The sequence below is a fragment of the Mobula birostris genome, chromosome 25 (genome assembly GCF_030028105.1).
Source record: "Mobula birostris isolate sMobBir1 chromosome 25, sMobBir1.hap1, whole genome shotgun sequence".
Lineage (NCBI taxonomy): Eukaryota > Metazoa > Chordata > Chondrichthyes > Myliobatiformes > Myliobatidae > Mobula > Mobula birostris.
This window is the reverse complement of record NC_092394.1, coordinates 62,407,170-62,431,331: the sequence shown is the minus strand read 5'-3', so window position 1 is coordinate 62,431,331 and position 24,162 is coordinate 62,407,170. Positions and strand designations below refer to the sequence as shown.

General features: G+C 46.4%; 1 protein-coding gene across 7 annotated transcripts in view; it reads right to left on the bottom strand.

Moving 5' to 3' along the window:
* Positions 1–24,162, bottom strand: part of depdc5 (DEP domain containing 5, GATOR1 subcomplex subunit) — a 234,001-nt gene that overhangs the window by 20,729 nt on the left and 189,110 nt on the right. For all 7 annotated transcript variants that reach the window (XM_072243711.1, XM_072243716.1, XM_072243712.1 and 4 more), the window contains one exon: positions 16,455–16,626. In XM_072243711.1, the coding sequence (XP_072099812.1) occupies positions 16,455–16,626 (172 nt within the window). The remainder of the gene's footprint in view (positions 1–16,454; positions 16,627–24,162) is intronic.

The window sequence follows — 24,162 nt, the reverse complement described above, 5'->3', positions numbered from 1 at the left end:
TAAAGGGAACATAAGGGGGGGCTTCTTCACACAGAGAGTGGTGGGAGTATGGAATGAGCCGCCAGACAAAGTGGTAAGTGCGGGTTCTTTTTTAACATTTAAGAATAAATTGGACAGATACATGGATGAGAGGTGTATGGAGGGATATGGTCCATGTGCAGGTCAGTCAGATGAGGCAGGAAATAGTTCGCCACAGCCAAGAAGGGCCAAATGGCCTGTTTCTGTGCTGTAGTTTTTTTCTATGGTTTCTATGGTTTTCTATGGTTTCTATATTATTCTCATATTTTCTTCACCCTGCTTTCTCATCAATTCCCCACAAATTCTACACTCGCCGACACATTGGCAACAATTTGTAGCAGAAATTAATCTAACAACTGGGAGACACAAGGAGCTGCTACAGTGCCTTTGTGCATTGCTCTAATTTACCAACTAGCATGTCTTTGGGACTTCGAAGAAAACCAGAGCACCAGTGTTACTTAATTGCATAAATACACATCTACATAGTTGATTCCCTTTATTTTCAAAATTAAAAAGAAACTGCAGATGCTGGAAATCTAAAACAATAACAAAACAGAAAATGCTGGAAACACTTGCATCTGTGGAAAGTGAAACAGTTAAGACCAAAAATGAGCCTTGAACTTGACATGCTAACATTAGTCTCTCCTCAAATATTGCCTGACCTGCTGAGCTTTTCCACCAGTTCTGGTCAGCCAAGCCAAATTGCTTAACTGTCTGGAGTGGGACATGAATTCAAGGATAAGAATGTGACAATAGAGACGAAGCTGACATAAAATCATTATTAGCAACATCAGGGACATTAACTCCAACCCCTGGGAGAGCTGGTGGTTTAGCATAGCAACATGGAAAAAACATCACAATGAAATGCATACATATGCCCAGAAGAAAAAGACTTACAAAATGTGCTGGTTGCCGAACCCTGCTTCATGGCTACAAAACACTTGGAATTCAGAAATATTCACACATACATTCCTTAACAGAGGCCACATGACCCTTCAGGCCTGCTCCATCCTTTAATGTCACACCCTGATTTGACTGCAACTTTCCCACTTTTAACCTCCCCTCACCTTGTCAACAATCTCTCTCCCTCTGCCTTAGACTCCACCACCGACCTTTCAGGAAGAGTGGTCCCTCCCTTTCATATCCCTCAGCAATTTTAGATGGACAAACTCTCAACTTTGACTCCCAATTCTAGAGTCTCCCACAAGAAGAAACATCCTCTCCCCATCCACCCTCAGGATACTGTGTTTCATTCATCTTCTTTCTTCTGCACTTCAGCAGCTACACATCCATCTTCAGAAGACAACATGCACAGCCATGTCTCAAAATGCTCCAAATTAATCATGCAAAATATCTCTTGCTTTCTATTCCATTTTACAGGCAATAAATTATACTGTTATAAACTTCCCTAATTATGTACATTACCTGCACTCTACTCTTTTCTCATATCAGAATAAAACTTAGTCATAACAAAAATATTTACAAGAATAAATTGTGCAATGTCTATTCATCAGAATCAGAAACAATATCACTGCCATATGTCGTGAAATTTGTTGTCTTAGCGGCAGCAGAACATTGCAATAGATAATACCAGGTTGTGATGCACCCTAGAAGAATGCTTTCTACAGTGCATCTATAAAAATTTGTGAGTTTTTAGGGGACATGCCAAATTTCTTTAGCTTTCTCAGGAAGTAAAGACACTGGTGAGCCTCCTTGGTTGGACCAAGTCAGGTCATTTGTGATATTGACCCCGAGGAACTTAAAGCTTTTGACCTGTTCCACTTGCACACCACCGATGTAAATGGGATCGTGCGGTCCGCTACTCCTTCTGAAGTCAACAACCAATTCCTACGTCTTGCTGACGTTGAGGGATAGGTTATTGTCTTCGCACCATGCCACCAGGTTCTTAATTTCCTCTCTGTACTCAAACTCATCATTACCCGAGATACGGCCTACAATTGTGGGGTCATCTGCAAACTTATATATTGAGTTCGATGGAAACTTGGCTACACAATCATGGGTGTACAGTGAGTACAGCAGGGGGCTGAGTACACAGCCTTGTGGGGCACCAGTGCTCAGAGTGATTATAGAGGAGAGCTTTTCCCCTATTTTTACAGCCTGGGTCCTGTCTGTGAGGAAGTTGAAGATCCAGCTGCAGATTTGAGTGCTAAGCCTGTGGTTCCAGAGCTTAGGAATCAGTTTATTTGGAATGATGGTATTAAAGGCAGAGCTGTAGTCAATGAAAAGGAGCCTTACGTATGCGTCTTTATTCTCCAGGTGTTCTAAGCAGGAACGTAGGGCCAGAGAGATGGCATCTGCCGTTAACCTGTTGCTCCTGTAGGTGAATTGCAAAGCCTCGAGGTTGACCGGTAGGCTGTGGTTGATGTGTGCCATAACCAATCGCTCGAAGCACTTCATAGCAATTGATGTCAGAGCCACAGGCATGCCACCTTGCTCTTCTTCGGCACCAGGATTAGCATTGCCTTCTTAAAACACGAGGGGATCTTAGACTGAAGCAAGGAACAGCTGAAGATGTCACCAAACACTCCAGCTAGCTCGCTTGCACAGGCTCGGAGAACCCATCCTGGGACGCCATCTGGGCCCATCACGTTCCTTGGATTTATCTTCAGGAAGGCCCTTCTAACGTTCTCCTCAGTGGCGATGAATCTCAATGCCACAGGTCCGGTTCATCCGGAGGGAGCATGACGCTCCTCTTCTGTTCAAATCTTGCGTAGAATACGTTAAATTGTCAGGAAGAGAAGTGCCACAGTTATTGATATTCCCAGCCTTTTCTTTGCACCCAGTGATCTCATTTACACCCTGCCATAGTCTACCGGCATCCCTTTGGTTAGCCTGGTCTTCCAACTTGGCCTGCTATTGCCTCTTGGTGCCCTTAATGGCTTTCCAGAGTTCACGCCTGGATTCCGTGTAGCGACTGGTATCCCCGGACCTAAAAGCCGCAGCTCTAGCCTTCAAAAGGGACTTGACCTCATAATTCATCCAAGGTTTCCAGTTAGGGAATACCCGGATGGTCTTGCGAGACACACAGTCCTCCGTGCATTTCCAAATAAAGTCCGTGACAGCTGAGGCACACTCATCGAGGTTAGCTACCGAGTGCTTGAATACTAACCAGTCCACCGATTCAAAGCAGTCATGGAGGACCTCATCTGTTTCCTCCGTCAAACGTGACACCACTTTTGACACCATGACCTCCTGCTTCAGTTTCTGTTTGTAATCCGGGAGGAGGAGTATGGCCTGATGGCCCGATTTTCCGAAGTGAGGTCATGGGACGGAACAGTAGGCATCCTTCACTGCTGTGTAGCAGTGGTCAAGTATATTTGGGCCTCTAGTGGGGCAGGAGACATGTTGGTATAACTTTGGCAATGCCTTTCTGACGTTCGCCTGGTTAAAGTCCCCGGCTGTAATGAGCAAAGCCTCCGGATACCTGGTCTCAAGTTACTGATGTTGGCATACAGTATGTTCAGAGCACACTCCATGTCCGCCTGGGGGAGAATGTAGACCGCTGTCAGTATGACCGAGGTGAATTCCTGTGGCAGATAGTAGGGATGACACTTCACTGACAGGTCCAGGTCCGGGCTGCAGAAGCTTGTCAGTGCCACTGTGTCCGAGCACCACGCAGTGTTGATCAGTAGGCAGACACCACCTCCCCTTGTCTTGCCCGAAGACGCCGTGCGGTTCACCCGATGGATCGAAAATCTCTCCGGTTGGATGGCACAGTCGGTGGTGGCAGGGGAGAGCCAGGTCTCAGTGAAACAGAATACACAGCAGTTCTGCATCTCCCTGCAGTAGGTGAGTCTTCCTTTAAGATCATCCTTGTTCTCTATGGCTTGCACATTAGCTAGTAGGATGGTGGGCATAGGGACCCTGAAGCCCCTCAGCTTCAATCTGACCAGCAGCCCAGCTCTTTTCCCACACTTCCTCGGTAAATAGTGCATCTTTCCAGGTTTCCATCGATGCAGTGTGTGGTTGTCAGCTCTTTCAGGTTGGTGGATGTGTCCCGTGGGGATCGATCGGTGGGCGTCGTCAGGCGCTCCGGGTCGGGCCGAGTGACGGGGGAGGCTCCGCTACTGGGGACCCGGGCTGTCGATTGAGTTGGGTCCCAAAGCTGACACTTAATCCCAGAGGGCCAGGTTCCTGGCTGAAACAAGTCCGTGAGCTGAGTCACGGTTGCAGAGGCCTCCGCTCCAGCTGAGCCTCAGGCTCAATTCTTGAGGTCTGCAGCGGAGGCCTCACTTCCGGCAGCTGTGGATGTCCACCAATGGGGCTTTACGGTGGTCGCTCAGGGGAAGCGTCTGGGGCAGCTTGAGGTCTCGGACGTCACTTCTGTGTGGTCGTCTGCTCTGGAGAGATGCTGGTTAGAATGGGCCGCGTCTCCAAGCTCTCTGGCACGGTAGCAGGCCGCGGGTCTCCAGGAACATGGTGGGCCTTGGACCAGGCCTCGCTGGTCGGGTCCAGGTGCGGTCCATATAACCATATACCATTACAGCACGGAAACAGGCTATCTTGGCTCTTCTAGTCCGTGCCAAATTCTTACTCTCGCCTAGTCCCACTGACCTGCACTCAGCCCATAACCCTCCATTACTTTCCTGTCTATATATCTATCCAATTTAACTTCAAATGACAATATCGAACCTGCTTCAACCACTTCTGCTGGAAGCTCGTTCCACACAGCTACTACTCTGTAAGTAAAGAAGTTCCCCTTCATGTTACCCCTAAACTTTTGCCCTTTAACTCTCAACTCATGTCCTCTTGTTTGAATCTCCCCCACTCTCAATGGAAAAAGCCTATCTATGTCAACTCTATCTATCCCCCTCATAATTTTAAATACCTCTATCAAGTCCCCCCTCAACCTTCTATGCTCCAAAGAATAAAGGCCCAACTTGTTCAACCTTTCTCTGTAACTTAGGAGATGAAACCCAAGCAACATTCTAGTAAATCTCCTCTGTACTCTCTCAATTTTATTGACATCTTTCCTATAATTCGGTGACCAGAACTGTACACAATACTCCAAATTTGGTCTTACCAATGCCTTGTATAATTTTAACATTACATCCCAATTCCTATACTCAATGCTCTGATTTATAAAGGCCAGCATACCAAAAGCTTTCTTCACCACCCTATCCACATGAGATTCCACCTTCAGGGAACTATGCACTATTATTCTGAGATCCCTCTGTTCTATAGCATTCTTCAATGCCCTACCATTTACCATGTATGTTCTATTTTGATTAGTCCTACCAAAATGTAGCACCTCACGTTTATCAGCATTAAACTCCATCTGCCATCTTTCACTCTTCTAAGTGGTCTAGATCTCTCTGCAAGCTTTGAAAACCTACTTCATTATCCACAACTCCACCTATCTTAGTATCATCTGCATACTTACTAATCCAACTTACCACCCCATCATCCATATCATTAATGTATACGACAAACAACGTTGGACCCAGTACAGATTCCCGAGGCACACCACTAGACACCGTCCTCCAATCTGACACACAGTTATCCATCTTGAAAACCTTATCCAGGATGCTATCTGGATTAGAAGGCAGGAGCTAAATGGAGAAGATGGACAAACTTGAGCTGTTTTCTCTGGGGCAGCGGAGGTTAAAAGGAGATCTGACAGGTTTATAAGATTACAAGAGGCATAGATTGACAGCCAGTGTCTCTCCACCATGGATGAAATGTCTAATTCTAGAGGGCATCCATTTAAATTCGAAGGAGGTGTGTGCGGGCAGTTTTTCTTTTACATAGAAAGTGGAGAGTCTCCAGAATGCATTAGTGATGGTGATGGTGGTGGCAGAAACAAGTCGCAAGGTTGCAGGACTGGACAGCATCCCAGGGCAAGTACTTAGGATGTGTGCAGCACAACTGGCAGGTGTGTTTACAGACATTTTTAATCTTTTCCTCTCCCAGAGTAGAGTGCCCTCCTACTTCAAATTATGCACCCTTGTCCCTGTACCAAAAAAGACCAAGGTGACATGACTGGCGTCCTGTCATACTCACCTCAATAATAAGTAAATGCTTTGACAGGCTGGTCAAGGATTACATCTGCAGCTTGCTAGCACCCACACTGGACACCCTACAATTCGCCTACCGACACAAAAAGATGACACAATAGCCACTGCTCTACATACCGTCCTTACACATCTGGAGAAGGAGGATCCTTATGTAGGAATGCTGTTCTTGGACTACAATTCAGCATACAACACCATAGTTCCATCCAGGCCCGACAAGACACTCAGAGATTTCGGCCTTGACCCTGCCTCGTGCAGCTGGATCTTGGACTTCCCGTCAGATCGCCAGCAGGTTGTAAGAGTGAGCTCCCTCAGGGCTGCGTACTGAGTTCCCTCCTTTACACCCTGTATACCCATGACTGTATCACCACCCACAGCTCCACTCTGTTAATTAAATTTGCCGATGACACTACATTGATTGGCCTTATCTCAAACAATATCGAGGTGGCCTACAGGGAAGAAGATATCTCTCTGACACAGTGGTGTCAAGAAAACAACCTCTCCCTCAATGTCGTAAAAACAAAGGAGTTGGTTGTGGAGGAATGGAGATGGGCTAACCCCTATTGACATCAGTGGATCTGGGGTTGAGAGCGAAAACAGCTTCAAGTTCCTCAGTATCCACATCATTGAGGACCTCACGTGGTATGTACACACGAGTTGTGTGGTGAAAAAGGCACAACAGCTCCTCTTTCACCTCAGACGGTAGAGGAAGTTTGGTATGGGCCCTCAAATCTGAAGAACTTACTACAGGGGCACAATTGAGAGCATCCTGACTGGCTGCATCACTGCCTGGTATGGGAACTGTACTTCCCTCAATTGCAGGACTCTGCAGAAAGTGGTGGGGACAGCCCAGTGCATCTGTAGTTGTGAACTTAGACCATAAGACCATAAGACAAAGGAGCAGAAGTAGGCCATTCGGCCCGAGTCTGCTCTGCCATTTTATCATGAGCTGATCCATTCTCCTATTTAGTCCCACTGCCCCGCCTTCTCACCATAACCTTTGATGCCCTGGCTACTCAGATACCTATCAATCTCTGCCTTAAATACACCCAATGACTTAGCCTCCACTGCTGCCCGTGGCAACAAATTCCATCGATTCACCACCCTCTAACTAAAAAAATTTCTTTGCATTTCTGTTCTGAAAGGGCGCCCTTCAATCCTTAAGTCATGCCCTCTCGTACTAGACTCCCCCATCATGGGAAACAACTTTGCCACATCCACTCTGTCCATGCCTTTTAACATTCGAAATGTTTCTATGAGGTCTCCCCTCATTCTTCTAAACTCCAAGGAATACAGTCCAAGAGCGGACAAACGTTCCTCATATGTTAACCCTCTCATTCCCTGAATCATTCTAGTGAATCTTCTCTGTACCCTCTCCAACGTCAGCACATCCTTTCTTAAATAAGGAGACCAAAACTGCCCACAGTACTCCAACTGAGGTCTCACCAGCGCCTTATAGAGCCTCAACATCACATCCCTGCTCCTATACTCTATTCCTCTAGAAATGAATGCCAACATTGCATTCGCCTTCTTCACTACTGACTCAACCTGGAGGTTAACTTTAAGGGTATCCTGTACGAGGACTCCCAAGTCCCGTTGCATCTCAGAACTTTGAATTCTTTCCCCATTTAAATAATAGTCTGCCCGTTTATTTTTCCTGCCAAAGTGCATAACCATACACTTTCCAACATTGTACTTCATTTGCCACTTCTCTGCCCATTCTTCCAATCTATCCACAATCCACAATCTACATTTCCCATGTATCAGGACATTTACAAGAACAGGTATGAGAAAAGGGCCTGAAGGATCATTGGGGACCTGAGTCACCCCAACCACAATCTATTCCAGCTGCTACCATCCGGGAAGCAGTACCGCAGCATAAAAGCCAGGACCAACAGGCTCCGGGACAGCTTCTTTCATCAGGCCATCAGACTGATGAACTCACACTGGCTTCAGTGTTCTCTATATTACACTGACTGTTCTATTTATTATAAATTAATATGATTGACATTGCACATTTAGATAGAGACATAACGTAAAAATTTTTACTCCTCATGTGTGAAAGATGTAAGAAATACATTCAATTCATTCATTCATTAAGCGGTTCTTAGATAGGCATAGGGTATGCAAAGAATGAAGGGATATGGACCATGTGCAAAAAGAAGGGATTAATTTACTTTGGTATTTAATTATTAGTTTAATCAAAGCAGATGAGTTTAGAGCATGGATCAGTACTTGGAGCTATGATGTTGTGGTCATTACAGAGACTTGGATGGCTCAGGGGCAGGAATGGTTACTTAGAATGCCAGGCTTTAGATGTTTCAGAAAGGACAGGGAGGGAGGCAAAAGAGGCACTGGCGTGGCACTGCTAATCAGAGATAGTGTCATGGCTGCAGAAAAGGAGGAAGTCATGGAGGGATTGTTGACGGTGTCTCTGTGGGTTGAAGTTAGGAACAGGAAGGGGTCAATAACTCTAACTGGGTGTTTTTTTATAGGTTACCCACTAGTATCAGGGACACTGAGGAGCAGATAGGGAGACAGTTTCTAGAAAGGTGTAATAGTAACAGGGTTGTCGTGGTGGGAGATTTTAATTTCCCTACTATTGATTGGCATCTCCCTAGAGCAAGGGGTTTAGATGGACTGGAGTTTGTTAGGTGTGTTCAGGAAGGTTTCTTGACACAATATGTAGATAAGCCTACAAGAGGAGAGGCTGACAACAGGAATTCTGCAGATGCTGGAAATTCAAGCAACACATATCAAAGTTGCTGATGAACGCAGCAAGCCAGGCAGCACCTCTAGGAAGAGGTACAGTCGACGTTTCAGGCCGAGATCCTTCGTCAGGACTGACGAAGGGTCTCGGCCTGAAACGTAGACTGCACCTCTTCCTAGGGATGCTGCCTGACCTGCTGCGTTCACCAGCAACTTTGAAGAGGAGAGGCTGTACTTGATCTAGTATTGGGAAATGAATCTGGTCAGGTGTCAGATGATTTTGGAGATAGTGATCACAATTCTATCTCCTTTACCATAGCATTGGAGAGGGATAAGTACAGACAAGTTAAGGAAGGGCTTAATTGGAGTACTGTAAGGGGAAGTATGAGGCTATCAGGCAGGAACTACGAAGTTCAAATTGGGAATAGATATTCTCAGTGAGATATACGGCAGAAATGTGGCAAATGTTCAGGGGATACTTGCATGGAGTTCTGCATAGGTACGTTCCAATGACTCAGAGAAAGGATGGTAGGGTACAGGAACAGAGGTGTACAAAGGCTTTTATAAATCTAGTCAAGTAGAAAAGAAAAGCTTACGAAAGGTTCAAAAAACTAGGTAATGATAGAGATCTAGAAGATTATAGGGCGAGCAGAAAGGAGCTTAAGAACGAAATTAGCAGAGACAAAAAGGGCCATGAGAAGGTCTTGGCCAGCAAGATTAAGGAAACCTTAAAGCACCCTACAAGTATGTGAAGAGCAAGAGGACAAGGTGTGCGAGAAAAGGAACAAACAAGTGTGACAGTGGAAAAGTGTGTATGGAACTGGAGGAGGTAGCATAGGTACTTAATCAATACTTTGCTTCAGTATTCAGTACAGAAAAGAACCTTGGCAATTGTAGGGATGATTTACAGCGGACTGATAAGCTTGAGCATACAGATATTAAGAAAGAGGATGTGCTGGAGCTTTTGGAAACCAAGTTGGATAAGTCACTGGTACGGGACGATATGTATGCCAGGCTGCTGTGGAAGGCGAGGGAGTAGATTGCTGAGCCTCTGGCAATGATCTTTGCATCATCAATGGGGACGGGAGAGGTTCCGGAGGATTAGAAGGTGGCAGATTTTGTTCCCTTATTCAAGAAAGGGAGTAGAGAGAGCCCAGGAAATTATAGGCCAGTGAGTCTTACTTCAGTGGTCAGCAAGTTGATGGAAAAGATCCTGAGAGGCAGGATTTATGAACATTTGGAGAGGCATAATATGATTAGGAATAGTCAGCACGGCTTTCTCAAAGGCAGGTCGTGCCACAGGAGCCTAATTGAATTTTTGAGGATGTGACTAAACACATTGATCTAGTGTATACGGATTTCTGCAAGGCATTTGATAAGGTACTCCATGTAAGGCTTATTAAAAAAGTAAGGAGGCATGGGATCCAAGGGGACATGGCTTTGTTGATCCAGAATTGGCTTGCACTCAGAAGGTAAGGAGTGGTTATAGACAGGTCACATGGAGGTCGGTGACCAGTGGTGTGCCTCAGGAATCTGTTCCAGGACACCTTCTCTTCATGATTTTTATAAATGACCTGGATGAGGAAGTGGAGGGATGGGTCAGTAAATTTACTGATGACACAAAGGAGATAGAATTGCAATCACTATCTCCAAAATGCTCTCCCACTGAGAGATCTAACACCTGACCAGGTTCATTTCCCAATTCCAGATTAAGTACATCCTCTCCTCTTGTAGGCTTAACTACATATTGTGTCAAGTAATCTTCCTGAACACACCTAACAAACTCCACGCCATATAAATCCCTCGCTCTAGGGAGACGCCATTTGATAATTTTGTCCTTTTTGTACAGGTCCCACCTGCCCCAAAAGAGGTCCCAATGATCCAGAAATCTGAATCCCTGCCCCCTGCTCCAATCCCTCAGCCACGCATTTATCCTCCACCTCACTCTATTCCTATACTCACTGTCACGTGGCACAGGCAGTAATCCAGAGATTACTACCTTTGAGGTCCTGCTTATCAATTTCCTTCCTAACTCCCTGTAGTATGTTTTCAGGACTTTCTTTCTTTTCCTGCCTATATCTTTGGTACCAATAGGTACCACGACCTCTTGCTGATCTCCTTCGCACTTTAGGCTATCGTGGATGTGATCAGAAACATTCCAGACCCTGGCACCTGGGAGGCAAACTACCATCTGTGTTTCTTTCCTGCGTCCATAGAATCGCCTGACTGACCCCCCCCAACTATAGAGTCCCTTATCACTGCTGCCATCCTCTTACTTTCCCTACCCTTCTGAGCCACAGGGCCAGACTCTGTGCCAGAGGCACGGCCACTGTTGCTTCCTCTAGGTAGGCCGTCCGTCCCAACAGTACTCCACCAGGAGTACTTATTGTTAAGGGGGACAGCCACAGGGGTACTCTGTAGTATCTGACTCCTGCCCTACCTTCTCCTGACTGTTACACACAAATCTGTCTCCCAAGGCCCCGGTGTGACTACCTGCCTATAGCTCCCATCTTTCACCTCCTCACTCTCCCTGGCCAGATGAAGGTCATTGAGCTGCACCTCCAGTTCCCTAACGCAGCAGCAGCTTGACGCATCTGGTGCCAATGTGGCCGTCTGGGAGGCTGAGAGTCTCCAGGACTTTCCACATCTGACACCCAGCACAGAACACCGGCCTCACACACATACTTCCTGTCTGTATTCTACACAGACAACTTACCTTACCTCGACCTGTTATCGCCGAAGCCCCATTAAGCCAAAGCCCCCCTACTCTGTCTCCCGCTCTGCAAAGCTGTCTCCTCTTAAACTCTTCTCACTGTTCTAACTGGCTGACGTCCACACGCTTGCGCAGTTATGCCTCGATGTGTGGTGGGCTGTCAGAGGTTACAGCGGGACATTGATAGGATGCAAAACTGGGCTGAGAAGTGGCAGATGGAATTCAACCCAGATAAGTGTAAGGTGGTTCATTTTGGCAGGTCAAATATGATGGCAGAATATAGTATTAATGGTAAGACTCTTGACAGTGTGGAGGATCAGAGGGATCTTGGGATCTAAGTCATGAGAATAGATTGAGTGAACTCGGCCTTTTCTCCTTGGAGCAAAGGAGGATGAGAGGTGACCTGATAGAGGTGTATAAGATGATCCAAGCCATGTCCCCTTGGATCCCATGCCTCCTTACTTTTTTAATAAGCCTTACATGGAGTACCTTATCAAATGCCTTGCAGAAATCCGTATACACTAGATCAATGTGTTAACCATTTCAACCCTGGGAAAAAGCCTCTGACTATCCACATGATCAATGCCTCTCATCATCTTATACACCTCTATCAGGTCACCTCTCATCCTCCTTTGCTCCAAGGAGAAAAGGCCGAGTTCACTCAATCTATTCTCATAAGGCATGCTCCCCAATCCAGGCAACATTCTTTTAAATCCCCTCTGCACCCTTTCTATAGTTTCCAGCTGCTACGCAGATTGACTGTGTGGTTAAGAAGGCATACGGTGCATTGGCCTTCATCAACCGTGGGATTGAGTTTAGGAGCCGAGAGGTAACGTTGCAGCTATATAGGACCCAGGTCAGGCCCCACTTAGAGTACTGTGCTCAGTTCTGGTTGCCTCACTACACAAAGGATGTGGAAACCATAGAAAGGGTGCAGAGGAGATTTACAAGGATGTTGCTTGGATTGGAGAGCATGCCTTATGAGAATAGGTTGAATGAACTCAGCATTTTCTCCTTGGAGCAAAGGAGGATGAGAGGTGACTTGATAGAGGTGTACAAGATGATGAAAGGCATTGATCGTGTGGATAGTCACAGGCTTTTTCCCACGGCTGAAATGGCAAACACGGGGTACAGTTTTAACATGCTTGGAAGTAGGTACAGAGGAGATGTCAGGGGCACTTTTTTTTTTTACGCAGAGGGCGGTGAGTGCGTGGAATGGGCTGCTGGCGATGGTGATGGAGGCGGATACAATAGGGTCTTTTAAGATACTCCCAGTAGGTACATGGAGCTTAGAAAAACAGAGGGCTATGCATAACCCTAGGTAATTTCTAAAGTCAGTACATGCTCGGCACAGCATTGTGGGCTGAAGGGTCTGTATTGTGCTGTAGGTTTTCTGTGTTTCTATTTTTTTTATGTTAATTCGCTTGGGGCAGCATTACGTGCTGTAGGACTAGTTCCTGTGCTATACTGTGTTCAATAAGGCCAGAGGGAGAGGTGTCCTCTGTCACTGTTTCACTGCACAGACCAGTCAGTGGTCAAGCCAAGTCACCAGCTCCAATTTCTGGCAGCTACATCTTCAGTCTCCAAGCACAGAACATTCAAAAAATATCACAATACAAACTGAAATCAAACTCAAGAATTTGCAGATTACTGACTGAACATAAAGTAATGAAATGTGAAAAGACTAAGTTGCCTCAGCAGTGACAGTGCAAGCAGGGAGGTGGTCTGATCTATCCTGCCTATTATTTCAACAAGGAAATCCAACTAAAAATTGGACATTCCTCTACTACTGCTCCACAAATCACAGGACTAAGATATAGGAACAGAATTAGGCCATCTGGTCCATTAAGTCTGCTGCAACATTCAATCACGGCTGATTTTTTTTTCTAACCACATTCTGCCACCTTCAGCCCATAACTCTTCACCATTCAGCCCCTCAGCAATGAAAAACCTATCAATCTTTGCATTAAATATACCAAATAAATACACAACCCTAAGGAACCCTAACCCCAAGTTCCAGAGATTCACCACCCTCTGGCTGAAGAAATTCCTTCAAAGGTCATTCTTGTGAACATCCGTCTGAAGCCTCTCCAGGGTCATCATATCTTTTCTTACATATGGACTCAAAAATATTATCCCCTTTTGCCTGGTGTCAGATGGAAAGTCCTTCACACTAAAAAACAAAACTAAAATCTAGTCAGCGCTTTCATAATTATCTTCATTTTAGTTAATTTGCTGTAGCCTCAGGCTGGGTTTCAGAGTCTCACGAAGTAACAAATATCCGACTGTGTGGGATTATTAGTTTTTCATAGACCAAGTGGCTGACAGCCCAGGTGTGAAAATACTCGCAGAATTCATGTGAAGATAAACACAAACGTTCCACTGGCTCTGACCTTTCTCTTTTTTTACAACTTCACGGTAACTCTGCGGTTAGCCAACGCTTTACAGCACCAGCTGCAAGATCAGGGTTTAACTCCACCATTGTCTGGAAGGACTTCGTGCACTCACTTGCGACAGCGAGATTTCCTCGCAGTCTTCTGACTTATAGAAACATAGAAAACCTACAGTACAATACAGGCCCTTCAGCCCACAATGCTGTGCCGAATATGTACTTTAGAAATTACCTAGGGTTACCCATAGCCCTCTATTCTTCTAAACTCCATGTATCTATCCAGGAGTCTCTTAAAAGACCCTATCGTATCTGCCTCCACCATCGCCGGCAGCCCATTCCACGTACTCACCACTCTCTGTGTAAAAAACTTACCCCCGACATCTCCTCTGTACCTTCTTCCAAGCACCTTAAAACTGTGCCCTCTCGTGTTAACCATTTCAACCCTGGGAAAAAGCCTCTGACTATCCACATGATCAATGCCTCTCATCATCTTATACACCTCTATCAGGTCACCTCTCATCCTCCTTTGCTCCAAGGAGAAAAGGCCGAGTTCACTCAATCTATTCTCATAAGGCATGCTCCCCAATCCAGGCAACATTCTTTTAAATCCCCTCTGCACCCTTTCTATAGTTTCCACATACTTCCTATAGTGATGTTTCCTCCCACATCTTAAAGAAATACATTTGATAGGTTAGTTGGTCACTTGATCACAATCCTTGCTGATTTGACTTGATGCAAACATTACAATTCATTATATGTTTCGATACCCATGTATAAATAAAAAGCTAATCCACTGAATAAGCTGTTTGTTACCTCCCAATTCTAAACAACAGAGCAAATAATGAACTAGTAAAAAACAACAAGGACATTTATAAATGCTAAACCTTATGAAAATGCTTACCAAGTTTATCAGCAATGTACTGACTACATAAAGAGAGGCTGATCCCATCTCTCTTATGGTACAGGGCATGTCAGTCCATCAGATTTTCCCAATCAGCACATGTGGACTTGGTGAATGTTACTTTCCAAAGTCTCTTCAGTCTTGCTCTGGTTATCAACTGAGTAACACACACAAATTGCAGGAGGAACTCAAACACAAAATACTCTGCAGATGCTGGGATCAAAGCAACACTCACAACACGCTGGAGGAACTCAGCAGGTCGGGCAGCATCCGTGGAAACGATGAATCGACGTTTCAGGCCGGAACCGTTCGTCAGGACTGAAGAGGGAAGGGGCAGAGACCCTATAAGGAAGGTGGGGGGAGGGTGGGAAGGAGAAGGCTGGTAGGTTCCAGGTGAAAAACCAGTAAGGGGAAAGATAAAGGGGTGGGGGAGGGGAAGCAGGGAGGTGATATGCAGGAAAGGTGAAGAAGGAATAGGGGAAAACACCATGGGTAGTAGAAGGAGGTGGAACCATGAGGGAGGTGATAGGCAGCTGTGGAGGGGGCAGAGTGAAATAGGGATAGAGGAAGGGAGGGGGAGGGAATTTACCGGAAGTTGGAGAATTCTATGTTCATACCAAGGGGCTGGAGACTACCTAGACAGTATATGAGATGTTGCTCCTCCAACCTGAGTTTAGCCTCATCATGGCAGTAGAGGAGGCCACATATGGACATATCTGAATTGGAGTGGGAAGCAGAGTTGAAGTGGGTGGCTACTGGGAGATCATGTCTGTTGTGGCGGATGGAGCGGAGGTGCTCAACGAAGCGGTCTCCCAATCTGCGTCAGGTTTCACCGATGTAGAGGAGGCCGCACCGGGAGCACCAAATGCAATAGATGACCCCAACAGACTCACAAGTGAAGTGTTGCCTCACCTGGAAGGACTGGTTTGGGGCCCTGAATGGTGGCAAGAGAGGAGGTGTAGGGACAAGTGTAGCACTTGCGCTTACAGGGATAAGTGCTGGGTGGGAGATCCGTGGGGAGGGACGTGTGGACCAGGGAGTCGCAGAGGGACCGATCCCTGCGGAAAGCAGAGAGGGGTGGAGAGGGAAAGATGTGCTTAGTGGTGGGGTGCTGTTGAAGGTGGCGGAAGTTGCAGAGGATAATGTGCTGGATCTGGAGGCTGGTGGGGTGGTAGGTGAGGACAATGGGAACTCTGTCCCTGTTGTGGTGGCAGGAGGATGGGGCGAGGGCCGAAGTGCGGGAAATGGAGGAGATGCGGGTGAGGGCATCATTGATGACGGTAGAAGGGAAACCACTATCCTTGAAGAAAGAGGGCATTTGAGATGTCCTGGAATGGAAAGCCTCATTCTGGGAGCAGATGCGGCAGGGATGGAGGAACTGGGAATAGGAAATGGCATTTTTGCATGTGGCAGGGTGGGAAGAGGTCAGCAGGTCGAACAGCATCGATGGAGAAGAGTAAACATTTGACGTTTCAGGCCAAGACTCTTCACCAGGACTGTTTATTCTTGCTGGCAGACGCCTTGGGTTCCCCCAGCATTGTGCATGTCGCTCACACTGACTTCTGCACTGGGAGCTTTACAAATACAAGAAAATATTGCACCTCATCATAGATCAGCTTAATCTATACCTGTGGTGCTTTCCCAGCTTTACCCTCTGTCCCCAGGGCAGGACTGCGAGTTACGTACCGTCAAAGAGATGCTCAGCTCCATCCTTCACCAAGCACATGATATTGAGGGGGATGAAGAGCTGAGCCCGCAGTGGGTCTCCATAGAGGTAACTGGGGAGAGCAAATGGGCCTTCCAGGACGGGTACCAGGAGGAAGCCGCAGGAGGTCGCCTTCCTGTGCCAGCCTTGTACCTGCACACCAGCAAATGAAGTAGTTTTCTGTTTAGTCCATTCTCAACCAGAAACCTCCAGTCTGTAGCAGAAACTTTCTTGCGTGATCTTAATCCACTGAGTAACCCCACTCCCCTTCTGCTTACCATTCAAAACTAAGCTTCTGGAGCAGCACCTGATCTTCAATTAGGACATGTTACAGTCTCAGAGATGTGCGGGGGGGGGCAGGCAAAGGGGGAGGGAAGAGAAGAGAGAGATGAGATGGGCAAAAGAGGGGGGGAGGGGGAGAGGGGCACAGAGGGGGAGATGGTGGGGAAGGGGGGAGTGGGAGGAGAGTGAGTGGGGAGGGGGGGAAGAGAGGTGTGAAGAAGGGTGAGAGAGGTGTGGGGAAGGGGAGTGTGGGAAGGGAAGGGGGTGGTAGGGGAAGAGAGTGTGGGGAGGGGAGAGGAGTGAGGGGAAGGGAGTGAGGGGGAGGGGAGTGTGGGGAGGGGAGTGTGGGGAGAGTAGTGTGGGGAGAGTAGTGTGGGAGGGGAAAGGGAGTGGAGAAGAGGGGAGGGAGGGGAGGAGGGATGGGATGGGGAGCAGGGAAGGGAAGGGTGGGGAAGGGGAGTGGAGTGTGGGGAGGGGAGTATGGGAGGGTAGTGTGGGAGGGGAAAAGGAGTGGGGAAGAGGGAGGGAGTGGGGAGGAGGGCAAGTTGTGGGTTGGAGGGGAGGGGTAGGGAAGAGAGGAGGGGAGGGAGTAGGGAAGAGAGGAGGAGGAAGAGAGAGGAGGGGGAAGAGGGAGAAGGGGAAGAGAGGAGGGAGAAGGGGAAGAGAGGAGGGAGAAGGGGAAGAGAGGAGGGAGAAGGGGAAGAGAGGAGGGAGAAGGGGAAGAGAGGAGGGAGAAGGGGGAAGAGAGAAAGGGGGAACTTATTTTGCTGCTGTCTTGTGTTGTTGAGTTGTGTGGCATTTTGAATATTACGGAAATGCTATATTGGCACTAGAATGCATGGTGATACTGCAGGCTGCCTCCAGCACATCATTGGAGTGTGTTGGTTGTTAAAACAAACAACACATTTCACTTTATGTTTCAATGTACCAGTGATAAGTAAATCTGAATAGCTACATTTTATAGCTTACCAAATTTCATGACAGAGGTTCCAGATAGGCACCATGGCTCTGAACTTCACTGGCCCAGAGTCAGAGAGCCATCCCCAAATTAAAGATCTCAACCAGACAGTAACACATTATTCACCCACACCCACTATTGCCAGAGCTCATCTGTAAACCAGCTGTAACAAGGCTGACCATTTACTATATGCAAAGAACTGCTGCTTGCAAGCTCTGTCCACCTCACTCAATCAAGGAAAACGTTTTTGATATCCTCAGTGGGTAATTCCACAGTAAAATTTCTTGAAGCACACAAAATCAGTTGACAATTTAAAAATACTAAACAGAATAAAGCTCAATCTTTGGAATTAAGTGATTATATCCACAGAAGTCAACACAAATTTCCAAAATGTAGGTGACTGCTCATATTGCAGATGCAGCTTAAGGTATATTTTTAGTTCTAAGATTAATTTAGAGGCAGAGATTTTTGGGGTTGGGATTAACTGAATGTGAAATAATTGTTTCTCTCAGCACTTGTGCCAGACATGCTAAGCACTTCTGTCCTGTCCAGTCCAATTCTGCCTACCTTGCCTTCCCTGCTGGTTTTCTAAGCTCTGAAGAATCCAGTCAGCATTACAACTGGAAGGGTGGGAACATCAGAGGTGTCCCAACACATTCAAATATTTCAAAAAGCAACCCATCCAGGAGTTGGGTGTTCAACTTACTTATTACCATAAGGAGACCATTTGTCACATGTACATTGAAATATACAGTGCAATGCGTAGTTTTGTGTCAATGACCCACACAGACCGTCCAAGGATGTGATGGAGCAAGTGTCGCCACACTTCCAGTACAAACATAGCATGCCCACAACTCACTAATTTCAAATCCTAACCATATGTCTTTGGAATGTGGGAGGAAACTGCAGCACCCAATGAAACCCAGGCAGTCACAGAAAGGAATGTACATACTCCTGACTGACACAACGGAAATCAAACTCCAATCAGTGTTCACTGGCATTGTAAAATGATTGCGCTAACTGCTCTCCACATTCTACATCAGTGGTGGTTCACAGTGGCCAATTCCCCTACCAGCTGGGTGGACACCTGGGCACCCAGCAAGAATGTGGCAGGTCCCATAAGATAGCACTGGAGGTCAGCATTGAACCCTGGACTCTGAGTAGACACCTGCTGATCGCTATTGGACTTAATCTGGGTAATGGGGTGGATTCCCTTAATGGAGAATACCCATTAATCTGTGCATGAATTTGTTTAATGTAGGTAGGCTGATGCATGGGCAGCCACCACACAGTTCTTGGTATATCGGAGTCAGAATCCAGTTGCATAGAGTGCAAGATGACTGGGGACCCCTCACCTTTCTCTGCCTTCTCTGACAGTGTGACATGACATCATCTTCCACTAGCTCCACCATTGATTGGTTTAGAAACAGAGAAACATAGAAAACCTACACCACAATACAGGCCTTTCGGCCCACAAAGTTGTGCCAAACATGTCCCTACCTTAGCAATTACTAGGCTTACCTATAGCCCTCTATTTTTCTAAGCTCCATGTACCGATCCAAAAGTCTCTTAAAAGACCCCATTGTATCCGCCTCTACCACCGTTGCCGGCAGCCCATTCCACGCACTCACCACTCTCTGAGTAAAAAACTTATCCCTGGCATCTCCTCTGTACCTGCTCCCCAGCACCTCAAACCTGTGTCCTCTTGCGACAACCATTTCAGCCCTGGGAAAAAGCCTCTGACTATCCACACGATCAATGCCTCTCATCATCTTATACACATCTATCAGGTCACCTCTCATCCTCCATCACTCCAAGGAGAAAAGGCCGAGTTCACTCAACCTATTCTCATAAGGCATGCTCCCCAATCCAGGCAACATCCTTATAAATCTCCTCTGCACCCTTTCTATGGCTCCCACATCCTTCCTGTAGTGAGGCGACCAGAACTGAGCACAGTACTCCAAGTGGGGAATGACCAGGGTCCTATATAGCTGCAACATTACCTCTCGGCTCCTAAATTCAATTCCACGATTGATGAAGGCCAATGCACCGTATGCCTTCTTAACCACTGAGTCAACCTGCACAGCAGCTTTGAATGTCCTATGGACTCGGACCCCAAGATCCCTCTGATCCTCCACAGCGCCAAGAATCTTACCATTAATACTATATTCTGCCATCATATTTGACCTACCAAAATGAACCACTTCACACTTATCTGGGTTGAACTCCATCTGCCATTTCTTAGCCCAGCTTTGCATCCTATCAATGTCCCACTATAAGCTCTGACAGCCCTCCACACTATCCACAACACATCCAACCTTTGTGTCATCAGCAAACTTACTAACCCATCCCTCCACTTCCTCATCCTGATTTATAAAAATCACGAGGAGTAAAAGTCCCAGAACAGATCCCTGAGGCATTCCACTGATGACTGACCTCCATGCAGAATATGACCCATCTACAACCACCCTTTGCCTTCTGTGGGCAAGCCAGTTCTGGATCCACAAAGTAATGTCCCCTTGTATCCCATGCCTCCTTACTTTCTCAATAAGCCTTGCATGGGGTACCTTATCAAATGCCTTTCTGAAATCCATATACATTACATCAACTGCTCTTCCTTCATCAATGTGTTTAGTCAGATCCTCAAAAAATTCAAACAGGCTCATAAGGCACAACCTGCCCTTGACAAAGCCATACTGACTACTCCTAATCATATTATGCCTCTCCAAATGTTCATAAATCCTGCCTCTCAGGATCTTCTCCATCAACTTACCAACCACTGAGGTAAGACTCACTGGTCTGTAATTTTATGTGCTATCTCAACTCCCTTTCTTATGAAGGAACAACATCCACAACCCTCCAATCCTCTGGAACCTTTCCCGTCCACATTGATGATGCAAAATCATTGCCAGAGGCTCAGCAATCTCCGCCCTCACCTCCCACAGTAGCCTGGGGTACATCTCATCCAGTCCCAGCGACTTATCCAACTTGATGCTTTCCAAAAGCTCCAGCACATCCTCTTTCTTAATACCTACATGCTCAAGCTTTTCAGTCTGCTGCAAGTCATCCCTACAATCACCAAGATCCTTTTCCGTAGTGAATACTGAAGTATTCATTAAGTACCTCTGCTTTTTCCTCCAGTTCCATACATACTTTCCCACTGTCACACTTGATAGGTCTTATTCTTTCACATCTTATCCTCTTGCTCTTCACATACTTGTAGAATGCCTTGGGGTTTTTCCCAAGGCTTTTCTAAACGCTTTCCTAACTTGTCTGTTCCTATCTCTCTCCAATGCTATTGTAAAGGAGATAGAATTATGATCACTATCTCCAAAATGCTCTCCCACTGAGAGATCTGACACCTGACCAGGTTCATTTCCCAATACCTCTCCTCTTGTAGGCTTATCTACATATTGTGTCAAGAAACCTTCCTGAACACATCTAACAAACTCCACCCCATCTAAACCCTTTGCTCTAGGGAGATGCCAATCGATATTTGGGAAATCAAAATCTCCCATCACGACAACTCTGTTATTATTACACCTTTCCAGGATCTGTTTTCCTATTTGCTCCTCAATATCCCTGTTACTATTGGGCGGCCTATAAAAAACACCCAGTAAAGTTATTGACCCCTTCCTGTTCCTAACCTCCACCCACAGAGACTCCGTAGACAATCCCTCCATGGTGTACCCCTTTTCTGCAGCCGTGACTATCTCTGATCAGCAGTGCCATGCCCCCACCTCTTTTGCCTTCCTCCCTGTCCTTTCTGAAACATCTAAAACCTGGCACTTGAAGTAACCATTCCTGTCCCTGAGCCATCCAAGTCTCTGTAATGGCCACCACATCATATCTCCAAGCACTGATCCACGCTCATCCGCTTTGTTCACAACACTCCTTGTGTTAAAATTGACGCATCTCAAACCTTCGGTCTGAGCACGTCCCTCCTCTATCACCTGCCTATCCTCCCTCTCGTACTGTCAACAAGCTTTCTCTATTTGTGAGCCAACCTCCTCTTCCCCAGTCTCTTCAGTTCGGTTCCCACCCCCCAACGATTCTAGTTTAAACTCTCCCCAGTAACCTTAGCAAACCTCCCCGCCAGGATATTGGTCCCCCTGGGATTCAACTGGAACCTGACCTTTTTGTACTGGTCACACCTGCCCCAAAAGAGGTCCCAATGATCCAGAAAAATCTGAATCACTGCCCCCTGCTCCAATTCCTCAGCCACGTTCGATCTTTGTCTGGAACTTTCCCCTTGACCTTACCATTATGGATGACCCTACCAGGAACTAAGCACCAAGCAGCATTGCTCTCAGGATTTCAGGAACTCATAAGCTTCTCCACCATGACATGGTGAAGATCTTCGGAAAAGAGGAGAGGAGGTTTCAGAAGAAGCAGAGAAGGTCAAGAATAAAACTCAAGAGCCTGCTTAATGCTGCCACCCAAAAGCACCTTCAGGCTTCGTTTGGGGAAAATCTCCAACAGGAAAATATCTGGAGGATATCAAAGAACACTGGAATCTACTTCAATCCACCATCCTCGATACCTGCAAAAACAACTTTGGATACAAGTCCAGAAAACATTAGGATTGATTTGATGTTAATGATATAGAACTAGAACAATTTATCTCCAAGAGAAGGAAAGCCTTTTGTGCCTGGTAGAATGACACCGGCAGTAAGGCCAAAGGGATGCTTACTCCAAAGCCAAGGCAAATGTCCAGTGCAGGGTGAGAGAGCTAAAGAGTTCTTGGTGGACTGAGAAAGCCCTGGAAATCCGGAGACTGGCAGACCCTGGTGACACAAGAGGCTTCTTCAGTAACACCAAAGTAGTCTATGGTCCAAGTTACTTCAAGTTAAACTCTGTCAGAGAAGACATGAGGCAACCCCCCAGTATGAAAGAGGTCCATGATGTCATTAGGAGCCTGAAAACCAATAAAGCCACTGGTCCTGAAAGGATTGCAGCAGAGATCCTTAAGGAAGGTGGACCAGCACTCCTGCACCACATACACCTTGCTTCTGAAGGTCTGGGAAAAGGAACAATTACCCTCAGGGTTTAGGGATGCTCTAATTCAAGAAGGGAGACTAGGTAGATTGTGGCAATTACAGAGGCATCTCCTACTGTTAACAACAGGCAGACTGCTTTTACATATCCTTGTCAGCTGATTCCATCTGCTATCTGAAGTACTCCTTGATTCACAGTGTGTTTTCTGCCCATCCAGAGGTACTGCAGACATGATCTTCACAGCCTGCCAACTACGGGTAGAGCCCTGGGTCTTGTTTTGAATATAAAAAGACATAGGTCCTATATCTGCTACCGCCCAACCAGCCAGTTTATCCAGCTTTCCATAAAAGTTGAGCATATTGCCCTTGAAAATGTAGACCACTTTCCTATCTTGGCAGTGTTCTCTCCTCAAAAGCAAACATCAACTCACAGATTAACCACAACCTGAGCAGTGATAGTGGAGCCTTTGTAAGATTAAGGAAAAGAATCTTTGAAGACCTACAGGTCCAAAAAAAAAAACACTTGGTCTATCGAGCAGTCATCCTTCCTACATGGAGCTGAAACATGAACCTGCTACAGCAGACACCTGAAAGCCCTGGACAATACTGCCAAAGAACTTATGAAAAGTTTTGAGGATCAGTTTGTAAGGACAGACACACTGACACCAGTGTATCAGAGGAGGTCAACATGAACAACATCTCCAGCATGATATTAACACCAATTCCGATAGACAGGTCATGTCATTTGGATGTCTAACTCACGTCTCCCCTACAGATCCTTTATTCCCAGTTGAAGGAAGGTTAGCAAGCCCTGGTGGGCAAAGGAAACACTTCAAAGATAACATCAAAATCAGCCTGAAGGAATTCAACATTACGAAAAACTGGGAATACATTGCAATCAATAGATACACTGGAAGAAATCCATTCAAGACGGAGCTGTGTGACATGAGAATGACCTCCACTGTGCCACAGAGGGTAAGTGGCAGCTGCGAAAAGAGAGACTGAACAACCAGAAGACCCAACCACTAACCACAGCCACCACTTAATCTTGCCCACACTGCACCAGAATATGTGGTCCCAGACTGGCCTCTACAGCCACCTGAGGACCCACCAACTGACAACCCCTTAGGAGAAGACTTTACTCAACTCAAGTGATCGCACTACTAAGATAGATGATAAACCAATTATGAAGTATTTTTTGACCTGTACTTTATTTTAATAAATTTTCAATTGCAGCTTCTGGGTCTAAAGTAGTCCGCCAGCAGCCCTCTCAAGATCTTGCAGTTCTCACTACAATAAGTCACATTTTATTGCAATAGAGACTATGGACCTGCTTTGCCCTTCTTGCTGCCCGTGCATGTGTAATACCTCTGTGATGGTGCTGGCTCTGAACAGCGAACTACAACCCAAGAGTAAGACCTGCTCTGTCGGTGAATGGGAAGGATGAACCCA